The 20,136-nt window shown below is 47.5% G+C and overlaps 1 protein-coding gene across 1 annotated transcript; it reads right to left on the reverse strand.

Annotated features, from left to right (window-relative positions):
* Positions 1-17,376: 17,376 nt before the first annotated feature.
* BLOC1S3 (biogenesis of lysosomal organelles complex 1 subunit 3) lies at positions 17,377-20,006 on the reverse strand. Its single transcript, XM_046682491.1, has 2 exons — positions 19,892-20,006; positions 17,377-19,422 (listed from the first exon to the last, which is right to left on the reverse strand). The coding sequence occupies exon 2, from the start codon at positions 19,412-19,414 to the stop codon at positions 18,812-18,814; it is 603 nt and encodes a 200-aa protein (XP_046538447.1). The 5' UTR covers positions 19,415-19,422; positions 19,892-20,006; the 3' UTR covers positions 17,377-18,811.
* Positions 20,007-20,136: the final 130 nt, after the last annotated feature.

The following is a 20,136-nucleotide window of genomic DNA, read 5'->3' on the forward strand; positions in this document are numbered from 1 at the left end:
ATTCCATTGTGAATAAGTACCACGTCTTCTTTATCCATTCGTCCCTTGATGGGCATCTAGGTTGCTTCCAAGTCTTGGCTATTGTGAATAACGCTGTGATGAACATAGGGGTGCAAGTATCTTTATGCCTTTGTGTTTTCAAGTTCTTTGGATAAATACCCAGCAGTGGGATAGCTGGATCATATGGTAGATCTATCCTTAATTTTCTGAGGAATCCCCATACTTGTTTCCATGGTGGCTGCACCAGTTTGCACTCCCACCAGCAGTGAACGAGGGTTCCCTTCTCTCCACATCCTCTCCAACACTTGTTGTTTCCTGTCTTGTTAATTACAGCCATTCTGACTGGAGTGTGGTGATATCTGATTGTAGTTTTGATTTGCATTTCCCTGCTGGTTAGTGATGTTGAGCATCTTTTCATGTGCCTGTTGCCCATCCATATATCTTCTGTGAAAAAATGTCTGTTCAGATCTTTTGCCCATTTTTTTATTGGGTTGTTAGTTGTTTTGTTGTTGAGATGCATGAGTTCTTTATATATTTTGGATATTAATCCCTTATTAGATATATGGTTTGCAAATAGCTTCTCCCAATTATTAGGCTGTTTTTTCGTTTTGTTGATGGTTTCCTTTGCTGTGCAGAAGCTTTTTAGTTTGATGTAATCCCATTTGTTTATTTTTTCTATTGTTTCCCTTGCCCGGTCAGACAAGGTATTTGAAAATATACTGCTAAGACCCATGTTGAAGAGCGTACTGCCTACGTTTTCCTCCAGGAGTTTTATGGTTTCAGGTCTTACATTCAAGTCTTTAATCCATTTGTGGTTAACTTTTGTGTATGCTGTAAGATAATGGTCTACTTTCATTTTTTTGCATGTGGCTGTCCAGTTTTCCCAACACCATTTATTGAAGAGACTCTCCTTTCTCCATTGGATGTTCTTGGTTCCTTTGTCAAATATTAACTGTCCATAAACGTGTGGGTTTATTTCTGGGCTCTCGATTCTGTTCCATTGATCTGTGTGTCTGTTTTTGTGCCAGCAGCATGTTGTTTCGCTTACTACAGCTTTATAGTGTGTTTTGAAATCAGGGAGTCTGATCCCTCCAGCTTTGTTCTTTTTTCTCAGGAATCCTTCGGCTATTTGGGGTCTTTTGTTGTTCCATATAAATTTTAGGATTCTTTGTTCTATTTCTATGAAAAATGTCATTGGAACTGTGAAAGGGATTGCCTTGACTCTGTGGACTGCTTTAGGAGGTATGGACATTTTAACGATGTTAATTCTTCCAGTCCAAGAGCACAGGATATCTTTCCATTTCTTTGTGGCTTCAATTCTTTCAACAATAGTTTATAGTTTTCAGTGTACAGATCTTTCACCTCTTTGGTTAAGTTTATTCCTGGGTATTTTACTCTTTTTGTTGCAATTGTAAATGGGATTTTATTTTTAATTTCTCTTTCTGCTACTTTGTTGTTAGTGATAGAAACACAACTGATTTTTGTATGTGGATTTTGTATCCTGCAACTTTACTGTATTCATTTATTATTGCTAAAAGTTTTTTGGTGGATTCTTTAGGGTTTTCTGTGTATAAAATCATGTCATCTGCAAATAGTGAGAGATTCACTTCTTCCTTCCCAATGTGGATCCCTTTTATTTCTTTTTCCTGCCTGATTGCTCTGGCTAGGACTTCCAACACCATATTAGACAAGAGCAGTGACAGTGGGCATCCTTGTCTGGTTCCTGTTCTTAGAGGGATAGCTTTCAGTTCTTCTCCATTGAGAACGATATTAGCTGTGAGTTTGTCATATGTGCCCTTTATTATATTGAGGTATTTTCCTTCTATACCCATTTTATTCAGAGTTTTTGTCATAAATGGATGCTGTATCTTGTCAAATGCTTTCTCTGCATCTATTGAGATGATCATGTGATTTTTATTCTTCATTTTGTTAATGTGGTGTATCACATTGATAGATTTGCAGATGTTGAACCATCCCTGCACCCCTGGAATAAATCCCACTTGGTCATGGTGCATGATCTTTTTAATGTATTGTTGTATTCGATTTGCTAGCACTTTGTTGAGGATTTTTGCATCGATGTTCATCAGTGATATTGGCTGTAATTTTCTTTTTTTCTGTTGTCCTTGTCTGGATTTGGTATCAGAGTAATGTTGGCTTTATAGAATGAGTTAGGAAGCCTCCCCTCCTCTTCAATTTTTTGGAAGAGTTTGAGAAGGATAGGTATGAGGTCTTCTTTAAATGTTTGGTAGAATTTACCAGGGAAGCCATCTGGTCCTGGACTTTTATTTCTGGGGAGGTTTTTGATGGCTGTTTTGATCTCCTTAGTGGTGATTGGTCTATTCAGATTCTCTATTTCTTTTTGATTCATTTTGAAAGGTTGTATGATTCTAAGAATTTATCAATTTCTTCTGGATTATCCAATTTTTTGGCATATAGCTTTTCATAGTATTCTTTTATAATCTTTCATATTTCTGAGGTGCCCATTGTAATTTTTCCTTTTTCATTTCTGAGTTTATTTATTTGAGACTTCTCTCTCTTTTTTTTGGTGAGTCTAGCTAAAGGTTTGTCAATTTTGCTTATCTTTTCAAAGAACCAGCTCTTAGTTTCATTGATTTTTTCTTTTTCTTTTTTTTTTTTAGTCTCTATTTCATTTATTTCTGATCTAATTTTTATTATTTCTTTCCTTCTGCTGATTTTGGGCTTTGTTCTTCTTTTTCCAGTTCCTTTAGGTGCACTGTTAGATTGTTTATTTGGGATTTTTCTTGTTTGTCGATGTAGGCCTGAATTGCTATGAACTTCTCTCTGAGAACCACTTTTGCTGTATCCCATACATTTTGGCATGTCGTGTTTTCATTTTCGTTTGTCTCCAGGTATTTTTTGATTTCTCCTTTGATTTCTTCATTGACCCAATAGTTGTTCAGTAGCATTTTGTTTAATCTCCACATATTTGGGTCTTTTCCAATTTTCCTCCTGTAGTTGATTTCTAGTTTCATGCTGTTGTGGTCAGAAAAGATGCTTGGTATTATTTCAATCTTCTTAAATTTATTGAGACTTGTTTTGTTGCCTAATGTGTCATCTATCCTGGAGACTGTTCCATGTGCATTTGAAAAGAGTGTGTATTCTGCGGTTTTTGGACAGAATGTTCTGTATATACCTGTGAAGTCCATCTGGTCTATTGCATCATTTAAGGCCAATGTTTCCTTACTGATCTTCTGTTTGGCTGATCTATCCATTGGTGTAAGTGGAGTGTTAAAGTCCCCTACTATGATTGTGTTACTGTCTATTTCTCCTTTTATGTCTGTTAATAATTGCTTTACATATTTATGTGCTCCTATGTTGGGTGCACAGATATTTACAAATGTTATATCCTCTTGTTGGGTTGTTCCCTTTATCACTGTGTAGTGCCCTTCTTTGTCTCTTGTTACAGTTTTTGTTTTAAAGTCTATTTTGTCTGATACAAATATTGCTACCCTGACTTTCTTTTCATTGACACTTGCATGGAGTATCTTTTTCCATCCCTTCCCTCTCAGTTCGTGAGTGTCTTTAGGTCTGAAGTGTGTCTCTTGTATGCAGCAGATATATGAGTCTTGTTTTTTTACCCAATCAGCCACGCTATGACTTTTGATTGGAGTATTTAGTCCATTGACATTTAAAGTAGCTATTAATAAGTATGTACTTATTCCCATTTTGTTTCTTTTTTCTGGGTGTTTTAGTAATTCTTCTCTTCCTTTCTTCTTGCTCTCTTCCCTTGTGGCTTAATGGCTTTCTTTAGTATTATGTTTGGGTTCCTTTCCCTTAATTTTTTGTGTATTTATTATAGGTTTCTGGTTTGTGATTACCATAAGGTTCATATATAATAATGTACATATATAGCAATCTACATCAAGTTGATGGTCTCTTAAGTTTGACCTCGTGCTGAATCCTCCACTCTTTTGCTCCCCTCCTCCAACATCTTTTTTTACATTTTATGTATTTGATATCATATTTAACCTTGTGTGTGTGTGTGTGTGTGTGTGTGTGTGTGTTTGTGTGTATCCATTACCCTCTTATCATGGAAATAGATAATTTTAGTACTCTTGTCTTTTGATCTTCATATTAGCTTCATAGGTGGTTGATCTGCTACGCTTACTATATATTTACCTTTATCAGTGATTTTGTTCTTTAAAAAATAATTTTCTTATTCCTATTTGTGGTCTTCTCTTTTCCATTTAAATAGGTTCCTTTAGCATTTCTCATAAGGCTGGTTTATTGATGATAATCTCCTTTAATTTTTGCTTATCTGGGAAACTCTGTATCTCTCCTTCCATTCTGAATGACAACCTTGCTGGGTAGAGTATTCTTGGCTGTAGGTTTTCTCCTTTCAGCACTTTAAATATATCACTCCACTCCCTTCTAGCTTGTAAGGTTCCTGCTGAGAACTCAGCTGACAGCCTTACGGGGTTTCCTTTGTATGTAACTTGTTGCCTTTCTCTTGCAGCTTTTAGGATTCTCTCTTGATCTTTAACTACTGACATTTTAATTACCTGCAGATTCTTGACCTCTGCAGGCAGCCCTGCCTCCAGCTGGGATACCATTGCTGCCGTGTCACAGGCTATTCACCTCCCTGCCAATATTGCTCCTGTTCCTTGTGGAGCCCACACCAAGGACACCGGCACTATATCTCTAGGGAAGGACAGGGCTGACCAGGTTGGTAATCACGCAGCCCAACAGGGACTCCTCACCCTTTCTCTACCCAACGTATAAACCTGCCCTCATCCCTGACTAATATTATTAACTAGTTAGGCAAATGCCCCACAGTCTGAAAAATGAAAATGATACAAAAGGGTGCCAGACAGTTATCAGCCAGATGGTACCTCAGGGCCCCGTGACCCCTTTCTTCTGAGCTGTTGGCTTGGACTTATCTCCCATCAGATGGGACCAATGTGCAGATGGGGGAGAATGAAGGAACTAAAGGACAGTTGGTTCTGCCCCGGAATCCACCAAATTTCTGACCAAATTACCTCCCAATGTGCTGTTTGTGAATCTCACCACATTTTTGGAGGAGAACAGTATCCCTCAGGAAACCCTCCAAAAGCCACACTATGCCTCACGGCATTCCAGATGGACCCCATAGACTGACCTCCAGCTTAGGCAATTCCCGCTGTTTGCAGACTGCCTGCATGCTCAGTGGATGGACTGAATATTTTCTAACTAGATGGGTCAACGCTATGACAGCGGTAAAGAAATGAATAACTGAGGTTATCCCACAGTTGGGCATTCCTCTATGGATTGAATTAAAACAAAGAACAGCAGAAATAAACAAAAAATAAATAAATGCCATAGTCCCCTCTTATCTGTGGGGGATACATTCCAAGGCCCCCAGTGGACGCCTGAAACACAGATAGTACTGAACCCTATATGTGCTATATTTTCCTATACATACATACCAATGATAAGGTTTAATTTATAAATTAGGCACAGTAAGTGATTAATAACAATAACTAACAATAACATAGAACTATCATAACAATATACTGTAATAAAAGTTATTGTAGATCTTAGCGACGTCAGCACACAATTTTTTCCCTTTCCTTACGAAGTCAAGAACTTTCACCTTATCACTTTAAGGAAGCACTTTGTGACTTTTCTTTGGCATATCCAAATCGCCAGCATCACCACTCTTGTGCTTTGGGGCCATTATTGAGTAAAATAAGGGTGACTTGAACACAAGCACTGTGATACCGTGACAACCAAACTGATCACCAAGACGGCTACTAAGTGAGGTAGTAGTACTATGTACTAAGTACTTACTAATACTAGTACTAGTGACTAAGTACTTAGTACTAGTGACTATGTACTAGTACTAAGTGATGGGTGGGGAGCATGTACAGCCTGGATACACTGGACAGAGGGATGATTCACATCCGGGGCGGGAGGGAGCAGAATGGCTTGAGATTTTATCATGCTATTCAGAACAGCAAGCAATTTAAAACTTGTGAACTGTTTATTTCTGGAATTTTCCATTTAATATTTTCAGACCATGGTTGATCGCAGGTAACCAAAACCTTGGAAAGCAAAACCATGGGTAAGGGGGGACTACTGTAAGTAAATCTAAATAAATAAATAAGTAAATACAGCAGGAACAAATCACTTTCCTGCCAAAACTCCTGGGTACTTAGGAAAATTTCATACCTCGTGACACCCTCAATCATTGGGGAAAGTGGAATGCAAAAATCTTGAGATAAAGAGGACTTTAGGGGCCTGCCCACTGGCGCAGCAGTTAAGTGTGCATGTTCCGCTTCACCGGCCCGGGGTTTGCCGGTTCGGATCCCAGGTGTGGACAAGGCACCGCTTGGCAAGCCATGCTGTGGTAGGCATCCCACATATAAAGTAGAGGAAGATGGGCACGGATGATAGCTCAGGGCCAGCCTTCCTCAGCAAAAAGAGGAGGATTGGCAGATGTTAGTTCGGGGCTTATCTTCCTCGGAAAAAAAAAAAAAGAGGACTGTAGGAAAAATCTATCCAGAAACTGGACTTTAGGGGCTGGATTCATGGCGTAGTGGTTAAGCTCTGTGCACTCTGCTTCTGCAGCCTTGGTTTTGATCCCTGGTGCAGACCTACACCACTTGTCAGCCATGCTATGGCAGCGACTCACGTACAAAGTGGAGGAAGGTTGGCAACAGATGTTATCACAGGGCTAATCTTCCTCAGCAAAAAAAAAAAAAAAAAAGAAAGAAAGAAAGAAAGAAAGAAAGAAACTGAACTTTAATGGCCAGAAGCATTATCCCTGGTCCTTATAAAATTCCAGAATACTCCAAATAAGAGACACAGGTTAAATCCTTTAGAAATAGTTTTTGGTCACTCTGTGTCTACTGGCATCTCTGAACCTTCCATTCCTGCACTGAGTAAACATCATGGGGACCTGAGCGAGCAATTTGAGCTATGACTAGCTATACGCATGAAGTAACTAACGTACTTGGAGCATGTGGTCAACAGGTCTCCGCTGGCCAACAAGCCTCGTCATCCCTTTTCACCAGGAGACCGGGTGCACATCAAGGTTTTTAGAAGGAATCATGCCCCGTCATCTTGCTAGGAAGGACCTTGCAAAGTACTGCTGACACCTGCACTGTGACCAGAATAAAAGAGAGGTCCTGCTGGAAGTCCTTCCCTACAGGTGATGTCAAACGAAGGATTTCCAGAGCGAATTCCCAGGCTCCTGAAGCAGATGACGCCAAGAAGTAGACACTTTTCCCCAAGATCACAGATCAACAACTTCGTCTCCACCTTTTTTTTTTTTTTTTTTTGGCCTTTTCCTCTCCCCTTGAACTCCTCCTCCCAGAGCAGGGGGGAAAAACAAGACAAAACGCCTTTGACTTCTTAAATGAAAGTTTCCCCTTTTCTCCCATTTATTGAAAGGCTGATTGGAAAAGTCCTGTCTCAATCTGTCCTATTCTCTCTCTGATCCTCCACTAGGGGCTCTCTTTTGTCAACTTAAAAAGCAAATTCACCTGTTATTGTGCCCTCAAAATAAGTTTATTTGGGAACAGCCAAAAGAATTGTGATTCGGAGTGCACATGCTATGGCAAATCCAGCAAAGGAGGGGAGCTGCCTTTACACAGAAAAAGGGGGAGCAGGGAGGGGCTGCTCTAAAGGGAAGTCCACTGGGGGAAAGTAACAGTTCACCACGGCAACAGCTTCTCACTCGCTGAGCTGCAGCGTTTCTCATTGGCTGAGCTGTGGCGTTTCTCATTGGCTGAGCTGTGGCGTTTCTCATTGGCTGAGCCGTGGTGTTTCTCACTGGCTGTGGCATTTCTCATTGGCTGAGCTGCAGTGTTTCTCACTGGCTGAGCTGTGGTGTTTCTCATTGGCTGAGCAGCAGTGTTTCTCATTGGCTGAGCTGCAGTGTTTCTCATTGGCTGAGCTGCAGCATTTCTCATTGGCTGAGCTGTGGTGTTTCTCATTGGCTGAGCTGTGGTGTTTCTCATTGGCTGAGCTGTTGCTGGGTGGGGAGAGAAATCTTCCTCCAGTAGTAAAGCAGTTTTATTTCCTGTTCAAAATGCAGCTTCAGGGGCACAAGGGTTAAGTGTGCATGTTCCTCTTCGGCAGCCTGGGTTTGCCACCAGGATCCGGGCAAGGATGTGGCACCGCTTGTCAAGCCATGCTGTGGCAGGCGTCCCACATATAAAGTAGAGGAAGATGGGCACAGATATTAGCTCAGGGCCAGTCTTCCTCAACAAAAAGAGGAGGATTGGCAGCAGATGTTAGCTCAGTGCTGATCTTCCTCAAAAAAAAAAAAACAAAAAACAAAAGCTGCAGCTTCTGTCTCTTCCCGTTTGGTATAATTGACATGTGCCACAGGGTATGAGAGCTCCCCCTACAGGCCTTCCCGACTCCAATTTAGTTAAGCTTTCTTTCATTAATGTCCACACTTTCAAACTGTAAATTGCTCCTACGAACTCTGACTGCTTCTCAATAGGCCGAGGACAAACCCAGCTCAGCTCCTAACCTGAATCTTCTCTCCACAACTGTCAATATGTGAAACCTCATGCGAAGTTTCAGATGGAGGGAGTGGAGGAGATCCACCTGGGTCAGCCTGGCACGAAGACTAGTTTGAACTGAAGACATTTGAGAACCAACAAATTCCACAGAGGCTTTCTCTGAACTCCCATTATCTGCCTAAAAATAGATTCTCTGACAAAAAGAATTCACTTGTCACAAACCACCTCCCCGGACTTCTCATCAACCAGAGAAGACTGACTCTTATCCAGCAGGGGAGACTAGAAGTCAACACCACACCCAGACGTCGCCACAGGCCATCATCTCTCCCATCCGTTCTCCTAAGGGCCCATTTATCTTTTATAAAAATAATTATTCTCCCGTAAGTGGCCTCTCTCCCATCCCTTCCCCCTATTAAGATAGTATATAAGATCTCAAATGCCACTGCTTTTCTGGGGTATTTGCTTTTTTTTCTGATACCCCTGTGCACATCAAATTGAAAATTAATAAATGTGGATGGCTTTTCTCCTGTTAATTTACCCGTTAGTTTATCTCGAAGACCCAATCATTAAACCTAGGAGGGTAGAAGGAAAGTCCCTCCTCCCCTACAGAAATATCCAGATGTCCCTAACCCCCCAACACGCACATAATTTATGTCACGAGCAAACGATTTAGGGGCCGGCCCAATGGCTGAGTGGTTGAGTTTACGTGCTCCGCTTCGGTGGCCCAGGGTTCCACTGGTTTGGCTCCTGGGCGTGGACCTGGCACCACTCATCAGGCCACGCTGAGGTGGCGTCCCACATGCCACAACTAGAAAGACTCACAACTGAAAATACACAACTATGTACAGGGCGGCTTTAGGGAGAAAAAGGAAAAATAAAATCTTTAAAAAAATGATTTAAAAGATTGCTTGATCCAACATGTGCAGTATTAATTGTTGCAGGCAAGAGCTACTGACAGATGCTAAAATTAGTGGGCAAAAGTTTGGGGAGAAACAGCATATTTGTATAGTCTCAAAGTGTCTCCCACAAGGGATTTATTGATTACAATGGGAAAAATAGTAACCTCACACTGAAGAAACCCAGCAGACACCACCCTAACCAGTGAGCAAGGTGAATATCACCTATAACAGCAACGTTATGCACCCTAGCTATAATGCACTGAGGCACAAAACATCGCTTCCGTGGTATTCTTCGCAAAAATGCACAGTGTCAATCTAATCACGAGGAATCATCAGACAAACCCAAATTGAGGCATATTCCACATAATAACTGACTGATATTCTTTTTTTTTTTTTTTTTTGGTGAGGAAGATTGGCTCTGTGCTAATATGTGTTGCCAATTTTCCTCTTTTTTTTTTTCCTCCCCAAAGTCCCAGTGCATAGTTGTATATCCTAGTTGTAAGTCCTTCTAGTTCTGCTGTGTGGGACGCCGCCTCAGCATGGCCTGATGAGCAGGGCTAGGTCTGCACCCAGGATCCGAACCTGTGAACCCTGGGCTGCTGAAGTGGAGCTCACGAAATTAACCACTCAGCCACGGGGCCGGCCCCCTGATCGATATTCTTTAAAAGTGCCAAGGCCACGAAAGGTAAGGAAAGCCTGAGGAGATATCACCAATTGTGGGAGACTAAGAAGAAAGAACAACTAAAAGCCGTGTTAGATCCTGGATTGGCTTCTGGAACAGAAAAAGGACATTAATGGAAAAACTGCTGCAATTCAAATCGGGCCTGTAGTTTAGTTAATGCTATCGTACCAACGTCAGTTTCTTGCCTTTGATAATCGTACTATCGTTGTGTAAGATGCTAACGTTAAGGGGCCCTGAGTGAAGGGTTATATGGGTACCCCGGTACAATTTTTGCAACTTTTCTGGAAGTCTAAAATAATTTCAAAATGAAAAAAGTTCTTTTAAAAAAAAGAAACAGCCTAGGGAAATACGGCTGGTTTTCTTCACCTAAAAGGCACTTTGAGCATGTGGAAGGGGAGAGAAAAATATTAAGCTGTGGGGCACTTGGGAGAGGCTCCCGGAAGCCCGGCTACCTACACAGGATGGCGGTAGCGCCCCCACATGGCTTGAGCCCCACTTTCTGTGAAAAAGCTTAAGAGCGGGGCCGGCCCCGGGGGCCAAGCGGTTAAGTCGGCTCCCTCTGCTTCGGAGGCCTGGAGTTCGTTGGTTGGGATCCTGGGCACAGACCTAGCACCACTCATCAAGCCGTGCTGTGGCAGGTGTTCCACATATAAAATAGAGGAGGATGGGCATGGATGTGCGCTCAGGGCCAATCTTCCTCAGCAGAAAAGTGAAGGATTGGTGGCAGATGTTAGCTCAACAAAAAAATAGAAAAGAAAAGAAAAGAAAAGAAAAAATACCTGCAGTGTCTGCTTTCCATGCACTGGGAATGCCCCCCCTTACAACCCAGTTGCCACATGGAGGAGACGGAGATGCCCTGGCTGACGGCCCCAGCTGAGCTCCCAGCCAACGGCCACGCGAGTGAGCCGTTGGGGCCGTTTAGTCAAGCATCTGGATGACCGCAGCCCCGGCTGTCACCACACGGTGCAGAACTGCCCAGCCCAATAAGCCCAGGACAGTTAATAAGCGAGCGCTGTGGTTTTGAGGCACGAAGTTGCAGGGTGTTTGTCGCGCAGATTAACCCAAACAGCCTGCTTGTCCGCTGTGTTCCCCACACCCAGCGTGCTGAATAAAATGATTGGCAGCCCTATGCGCACGCTAAGCCCTTGACACGTTAATAACCACCCCAGGGGCTGGAGAACATTCTTATCCTGACTTTAATAGATGTCTTAGTTTGCTCGGGCCACCAGAACAAGATGCCACAGCCTGGGAGACGTAAACATAGAAATTTATTCCTCGTGGTCCCGGAGGCTCGATGTCCAATATTGAGGTGTCACAGGTTTGGCTTCCTCGAGGCCTCTCTGCTTGGCTTGCAGACGGCTGCCTTCTTGCTGCGTCCTTATGTGGTCTTCCCTCTGGGCACGAACCCCCGGCGTCTCTCTGGGTGTCCAATTTCCTCTTCTTATGAGGACCAGTCGGATAGGGTCAGGGCCCACCATAATGGCCTCATTTTAACTTCATCCTCTCTTTAAAGGGCCTGTCTCCAAGTACAGTCACATTCTGAGCTACTGGGGGCTAGGGCTTCAATGCATGCATTTTGAGAAAACACGAGTCAGTCCACAACAATAGATAAGGAAATTAATGCACAGGGAAGTTAAGTAACTTTTTCAAAGTCACACAGCTCTGAGGTGGCAAAGCTCAGACACAAACCCATGCAGGCCGGCTGCAGAGGCCGTGCTGTTAGCCACTGAGCTCCAGCACCTCAGGGAGCACGAACTGAGCTGGCCTCAGCCAGCATGCATTCTCCCCTACGGCCAGGACTGGGCAAGCACTTTGTCAGAGCCAGAAAGAGCAGAGAGGCGGGGCCAGCTCAGATAACATTAGGGATCTTGAGATGGGGATTGTCCTGGATTATCCAGAGGGGCTCCAAATGTAATCACATGAGTCCTTCTGAGAGGGAGGCAGAGGGTGATTTGACAGAAGGGAGAAGGCGATGTGACCGCCTCAGCGAGGCCGGGAGGAATGGAAAGGTGCTGCGGGCTTTGGAGATGGAGGAAGGGGCCATGAGTCGAGGAAGGCAGGCAGCCCCCTGCAGCTGGAGGAGGCAAAGAAATGGATTCTTGCCTAGAGACTGTAGAAGGACTGCAGCCCTGTTGAGACCCTGATTTTATCCAGAACTGTAAGATAATAAATCTGGGTGAAGTGACCAAGTTTGCCATAATTTGTTACAGCGACAACAGGAAACCATGCAGACCTCCATCCACTCGGGGGCCCAAGCCAGAAAGCCGAGTCATCCTTGACTTACCGCCTCCCCTCCCTCACTCATCAGCCGGTCTATTGACTTTACTTCCTGGACGGGGCTGAGCTCCATCCATTTGTCTCCATACGGCTTCTCCTGGCGACTTTGGAAGGTGGTCCAAGCCACCGTTCTGCCTCAGCCGGATCATGGCGCCATCCTCCTAACTGGGCTTACCGACCCCACTCTTCCTCCCATCCCATCTGCTCTTCACTCAGGAGCCAAAACGATCATTTTGGCAAATCTGCTCATGTCACTTACCGCTTAAACTCTTTCCACGACTCCCCACTCTTCTCAGGAAAAAGGAAGAGAAATCTTACGGGCGCCCCGTGGCTGGTCCGGCCCCTGCTGAATGCTTGGCTACACATCACCCCCTGCATCCCAGCCTCCTGTGAGCTGCCTCCAGCCTCAGGACCTTTGCCCCGCTGCTCCCTCTGCCCGGGAACTCTACCCTCATTTCTTATTTGCACTGTAAAATATTTAAGACATGCAAACGCCACAAGGAACTATACAATGAACATCCCGGTCTTGACCACCCAGTTCAAGAGTCAAATGTCATCAGTTTAGATGAAATCTGCTAATTATTCCTCCCTCATCACACCCTTCTCACTTGCCCACCAGAAGCAGCCAATATCCAGGTTTGGGAGCATTTCATTGCTCCTGCTTTCTATTTAATTTACAGGGCACGTGCTTACAAACCCAACAATCCAGACTGATCATTTGCTTGTTACTTAACTTTAGATGAGGGATAACAGCCCGAATGTAGTCTTCTGGAACTGGATGTCACCTTTTTTTCTTTCTTTCTTTTTTTTTGCTGAGGAAGATTGGCCCCGAGCTAACATCTATGACAATCTTCCTCTATTTTGTATGTGGGACACTGCCAGTGTGGTTTGATGAGTGGTGCTAGGTGTGCGCCTGAGATCCAAACCTGCAAACTCTGGGCCGCCAAACCCGAGCGCACAAACTTAACCACTACGCCACCAGGTCAGCCCCACTGGCTGTCATCTTTTGACTTCCTGATGTGGGGATTGATCCCCATTTATGCTGGCACCTTTAGCCAATTCATTTCCACGGCTGTAGAGCACTTCAGTCTATCAATATACCAAACTGTGTATCGTCATTCTGCTGCTAACGGGCATTTCATCACCAGTGTTTCTAAGGTCGTGGGGTGGGCACCCCTTCAGCCACCCCAGGCAGGGCCAGGTTGCCTCTCCCAGCAGTCATGTCTAGGTACATTCTCACCCACAGGATGCGAACGTTCTCTTGTTCCACCTGCACATCAAACATGACTGCTGTTAGACTTTTAAAACGTTGCCAATCTGATAGGCGTGAAGTGGCGTCTCGTGGTGGTTATTGCTTCGCCTCCCACCATTTCAAACCGCCCTGATACCATTCTTCACCTATCAGATTGGCAGAAAGAAAGCGCATTGGTGACACCGCGATGGCCGTGCAGAGGGGGTGGGTGCTGTCCACGGAGCTGGAGCAGGGTGGGGGTGCCTGTGAGGCGGCACAGCTGCATGCAGGGCGACGGCCAACTCTTCTGGTTATTTAAGCGTGTTCCTCCATCGCTCTACACAGGAAGCGTATGTTTTCGTGTCCTTATTTTTCAGTTGTAGGTCAGGCAGACAAAGAGGGCTTGAGATGTCCCCGACCTTCAGCCATCCTCTCATCTCCTGTTTTCAGAATAGACCGGCCTGCCCATCCCAGGCCAATAACCGCTCTCTTATCCCCTCCAGAGGACTCCCCAGGTTTTTTCCAGAACACGGGAGGAGTGGCTGCCTCACTGGCCGTGAGGAAGGGCTATAGGAAATCGGACTTTCAATCGACCCTTCTGGATTTTTGCCTTCTCTGCTTCCGCTGTCGCTGTTTCAAACAACTCCTAAAGTTTAGGGGAATTTTGCTGCTTAAAATTGGTTGGTTCCCGGCTCTCCTGGCTTCCGAGTTGTGACCCACTTTTCTCAGGATTGCTGCCATCTCCACCGCTCATCTCGGCGCTTTCCAGCTTCCCGAGCGTGGGTGCGGTTGCATTGTCATCCGTGCTTTCAAAACTTGTAGGATTTTGCCCTCTAGGAGGCCCTTTTGAAGAAACTAGAATGAACCTGTGATGTTGGAGGGCAATAGAAAGAAATACAAAGCACGTTTACGTCCACACAAAAAACCTGCACGGAAATGCCTACAGCAGCTTTCTTCCTAATTACCAAAACTTGGAGGCAGCCAAGACGCTCCCCCCCCCCCAGAGGTGGATAAATAACCCAGCATTTCCAGACAATGGGGTGTTATTCGGTGCTAAAGAACCAATGAGGTATCAAGCCACGAAAAGACTGAGGAACCTTAAACACATCTTATTAAGTGAAAGAGGCCAATGTGAAGAGGTTGCCTACTGTATGGTCCCAACTATACGACATTCTGGAAAAGGCCAAACTGCGGAGACAGGAAGAAGATGAGGGGCTGTCAGGGACTAGGGGAAGGGGGGAGTGAAGGGCAGAGCAGAGGACTTTTAGGGTGAAGAGTGGAACTATTCTGCAGGATATCAAAATGGTGGAGATGTATCGTTATCGATTTTTCCAGACCCACAGAAGTTACAAGAGTGAACCCTAATGTAAACTATGGACTTTGGGTGATAACGATGTCACTGTAGGTTCCTCAGTTGTAGTGAATATACCGCTCTGGTGGGGGATGCTGATAGTGGGGGAGGCTGTGTGTCAGGGTGCAGGGGCCATACGAGAATTCTCTGCACGTTCCGCTCACTTTGGCTGTGAACCTACAACTGCTCTACGTATCAAGTCTACTTAAAAATGTGTGCGTGGTGTGGGGATCAGGTACATATTTTATTGGTTTTTGTTTTCCCTTTAGGTCTGTGCACTGAGAGCTCCTGGGAGCGGCAACACCTCAATAGTGATGAGCACACCCAGCACCCACACCTTGGCTTCTAAATACCATTTTCCCACTAAAAGGAACCAGAGATCCTTACAGAGATGGCCGATTCCAAGGCTGAGGCCCAGAAAATATGAGATGAGCCTGGATCATCTTGACCTGGAGAGCAAGAAAGTCTTCAAAGAATGGTGGAGAAATGCCAGGAGGACACAGAAGCTGGTTTGAATGGGACGCTACTGGCCAAATTGGAGATAATTTGAGCATCAAGATAACGAGAGTAACATATTACAACCCATTCAATAAAATAGGAATCTGGAGCACCCCTGACCTGACTCCCACCCTCTCTCCGGGGGTCTGCGTGGCTGCTTATGTCTCAGGGGATCATATGCCCAGGGCAACATGAAAGTGAGGAACTAGAAAAATCCAAGGCTTTTCCACTGTCCACTCCCCAACCTACCTGCAGTGATTTCCAAGTCTATCCACACATTCTGACCCTCCCATCTATCTGGGGTCTATGTCTACCCACCCACCCCTTGAATCTTGGCTGGACTTGGTGACTTGCTAATAGCCAAGAGAACACAGAGGAAGCAATGCTGATTGACTCCTAAGTACTTCTGCTCTGTCCACTGAAACACTCAGGTCAGAGCCCTGAGCTGCCGCGTAAGCAGTCTGACTACTTTGTGGCTGCCATGCTAGGAGGAAGCCCAAGCCATACGAGGAAGCCACATATAGACACTCCAGTCAGCAGTCCAAGTCTTTGAGTCATCCTGGCCCAGCCACCAGAGTGAAGTCATGTGGACCCCTTGATGCCAACCCATTGCCAGCTGAATACCTGAGTGACCTCAGTCATTACTACAAAGAGCCAAAGAATCTCCCAGCTGAGACTTGCAGGAATTCCTGACCCACACAATCTGTGGGCATGATAATACCGTTGTTTCAAGCCACTAGGTTTCGGGTCATTTGTTACAAAGAGAGGAATCAGAACCCTATGCCAGATCACGTCTTTGTCCTGGGGATTTCTCAACATTTTACATTATTCCTCAGGATTCTTTCTTTCTTCTGGTTTCTCCAAGGTTAAATCGAGGGGAGGGAACTAGTAGCCCATGCTAGTTCATCGTTTGGTCTTCTGGTGTGCTTTGCAGTTTTCGATTGTGAGCTTAAACTTGGTTGATCTTAATCTGCTGTAACTCTGCACGAAGCCAGCTGAGAGTGGCTTCCCGGCTTTGGCCAGAGCCAACTTGCAGCTCATTTCTATGTGTGGGGTTTCCTGGAGCACTCCACAGGGGTCAATTCAAGCCCCAGTTGGCCTGAAGGCAGGTCTGTGGTCATGAATTCCCTGGGGAAACATTTCCTCCACCCAGAGCCCAAATCGAGACGGACAAGTTTCCTAGGCGCGCCTCGATGGTTCCAATCAGGTTTTTTTCTAGCACATTCTTTCATTGAAGGTGTTGCTCTTCAAGGGACCAAGTTCTATGCAGGGGCCTCTGCTTCTCTCCAGACACCCCGGCCCCAGGTCTGGAAGCTGTTAAAATCTAACGCCTTGCATCTCTGGCATTGACAACTCCTGTCAGGGCATCTGCGGCTTGAAGCTACCTCTGCTTGGGGCCCAGATTTTCCAGGTTCTAGTCTGAGCTCAGTTGTACATTTAAAAGGATGTTCCTTCATTTTTAAACCAGCATTTCTGGGTATTTTTTCAGAGGCAAACCACACTGCAGAAGCACCAGCCTCAGTGTCCTTTTAAAAACACACATCTAATGACATCATTCTCTGCTCACTGTCCAATAAAGGCCAAGAATCTTCACCTGGTTTAAAAGCCCAGCTTCGTCTGGCCCCTGCTGGTCCCACACTCACCTCCCCCCACAACACCCCACTGCCCCATCTCCACTGCTCTCTCCACTCCAGGTGGAGAACAGAAGGTGTCACCTTCTCCTGTCACTTAAATAGGCTGTGCTCCCTTCTGACTCAGGACCTTTGCATATGCTGTTCCCCTGCCTGTAACTCTTCTCCACCGCACTCTGGTTTCACCTATTTATACCTTTAGGCTCGGCTCAAACTCACTCATCACCTCCCCAGGGAAGCTATCTGACTCAGCCCCGTCCCCCCCATGGCGCTAACCATGGTGCCAGAAAAATTATAGTTAAGTTATAATTATTAAAACTATCCATTTATTTACCAGAATATTTTATTAATGTCTGTCTCCCCCAGTGGACTGTCGGCTCTGTGAGGGCCCGGACGGGCTGTTGCCCCCCCCAGTGCCCAGCACAGGACAGGCACAAAACAGGCCAGTGAATGTGTGTCCAATGAATGAAATACAAATAAATGCAAAGCCAGGGCAGAAAGCTTAGGGCCCTCTCGTGGGACCGCATTCTCGAAATCACCAACCGACCCACCCCCAGCTTAGGTGGGGATTCAAGAGGAGTTGAGCACATCAGTAATTGTTTTGAGTTTTAATGAGTCCGCTATAAAGTGCTTTTCCCCACATCTCCATCCTGGGGGCTCAGATCTCAGCTTCCGCCTGGGATAACAGAGTTGGGGGTGGGGAGGAAATGTGAATGGGACCAGAAGAGGGAGCAGAAGGGAAGGGGCAGAAAGAGGGAGCTAAGCCCCGACACTGACACAATTCAGAAATCCAAGTCCTTTTAGCATGCAGGGGCCGACAGATCCAGGGGTTTAGCATGCACGGACCAGGCATGTGATCCTTATCTGCAAAGGGCTGTCATCTGGCGTCCAAAGTACCAGGGCAGGGCTGTACTGGGCCCTGAGTGCCTGAAGCGTGCCACCCTGGTCCTGGAGAGTCAGGAAGAGGCCCAGCTTGTATCTGGAGCTTGGGCAGAAGGCGCCACCCTGGCCTGGAGAGTCAGGAGGACCACCCCTTTGGGTCGGTAGGGGGCCTCATCTTGGGCCTGAGGAAGGAAACCACAGGGGGCCTTTGGAGCCCAGGATCAGGTAGGTAGTCCAAGCAGGATGCGAAAAGCAAAAAGAAGCAAAACCAATCCTAGGGGGACAGCTGGATCCAGGATACAAGATCAGGCCGAGGGATTGGAGCTAAGTCTGAGGAGGAGCCAGGAGACGGCAGAGCAAGAACTAGAACGAGGAGAGGGAAACAGAGCCAAGCCAGGTGAGCAGAAAAAGGGCCCAGCCCAGCGGGACAAAATTCCAGAAGTGGAGCTAGCATGGGAGGCAGAGCCAAGGGAGTGAAGGAAGATGCCAGAGAATCTGCTGTGATTCTGGGATTCCTGTGGGAAGAAGGCAAACTCAGACAGGCAGAGAGCAAGGAAAAGGTGGAGCACGGAGCCCCAGGATGGAGACACATCAAGGAGCGGCTAGTTAGCCAGGGGCTGGAGCCAAGCCTTAGAGACAGGCTCGGAACCAGGGAGCAGGGCCAGGACCAGAGGAAGGAACAGATGCAAGGGGCAGGGGAGGGCTGGGCTACACGCCAGAAGATGAACCCATTATCCACCTGACACACAGTATTATACAGGGGGCGGGGTTAGTCCTGAGAGTGACAGGGAGATGCGAGGGGGCTTCACAGGGTACGAAGCCAGGTCCTAGGCCGCAAGGCCTATCCCCAGGGCGCAGAGTCCAGCGGTGCAGTGGGTCACGGCTAGGCCCGCGGTCCCGGGTCTTGCTCCGGCTCGGTCCCCGGCACGCCGCGGATGTCGGGCAGCAGGCGGCAGCCGGCCACGATGTCCAGGCGCTCGGCCAGCGCGCAGAGGTCCCCTCGCGCCAGGCGCACGCTGTGGGCCGCCGCCAACCCCGCCGCCTGGGCGGCCGCCAGCCTGCCGGCCAGGGCGGCCACGTCGCGGCCCGCGCGGCGGTACACGCCGCTCACGGCGGCCGCCACGTCGTGGTCCAGCCGCGCCTGGCTCTCGGCCAGCCGGAGCTGCAGCAGCGAGCGCGCGGGGGCGGGCGCCGGGACCTCCTCCGCGGCCCAGGCCTCCCCCGCCGTGTCCCGCTGCACCACCAGCGGAGGCAGGTCCCTCGGCGCGGCCGTCGGCTCCGGCTCCGGCTCCGAGTCGGTCTCCGCGGCCTCCCCGGCCACCCGCAGCCCCGTGGGGCGGCCGCGCGTCGGGCCCGAGGGGCCCAGGTACAGCTCCTCCTCCTCCGATGAGGACGCGGAGAGCTCCGAGTCCGTCTCGGCCGCCTCCCCCGGCACCACCGTCTCGGGCCTCCGCGGCGGCCTCCGCCGACGACCCTGGGACGCCATGCGCCGAGCTAAGGGGGAGAGGAGCGGAGGGACGGCATGAGGGGCGGGCGCGCGGCGGTGGGTAAACGGCGCAGGGGGTGGGTTCCCAGCCCCTCCACTGACTGTCAGCGATTTGGGGCCGTCTGCTTCCCTTGCCTGGGCCTCAGTTTCCTCCTAGGTAATACAGGGCTCCTCATCCCTGCCTGTGATGGTGGGGGCTCCCGGACCCCAGCCTCTTCCTTGTACGGATGGGGAAACTGAGGACCAGCTCGGTTAAGGTTCTGAGGCCCGACCTCCCAGACACCCAAACTGAGCTCTTTCCGATGCTGCCTCCTACAACACTGTCCTCCAAGCTGGTGTCAGATGCGGAAGCACACGGGCTCCCTGGCTGCTCAAGGGACCAGTGCCAGGGTCACAGAAAGGGTGACAGTCCGGCTGCACTCTGGGGAGGGTGCATTAGTGGGGGCGTGGGGAAAGCGCCATCCCGCAAGGCCGTACCGGGTCACCGAAGCTCCGAACCTGCGGGATCAGCTACCCAGCCGAAGCGCGGCGTCTTCACCGAGGGAGATGGAGAGAGGCAGCCCCAACCAATAGGGGAGCAGGGGGAGCGGGCGGTGGCGGCCAATCACGTGGGCCGCTTGGCTATCAACCAGGAAGCAAGTCCTCAGGACCGGCTTTGAGGGCCTGTCTGAAGTCACGTGAATGTAGGCAGGGCCAATAGGAAAGCAGTTGGGCTGGCGCTT

Source organism: Equus quagga, chromosome 13, assembly GCF_021613505.1.
Source record: "Equus quagga isolate Etosha38 chromosome 13, UCLA_HA_Equagga_1.0, whole genome shotgun sequence".
Taxonomy (NCBI): Eukaryota; Metazoa; Chordata; class Mammalia; order Perissodactyla; family Equidae; genus Equus; species Equus quagga.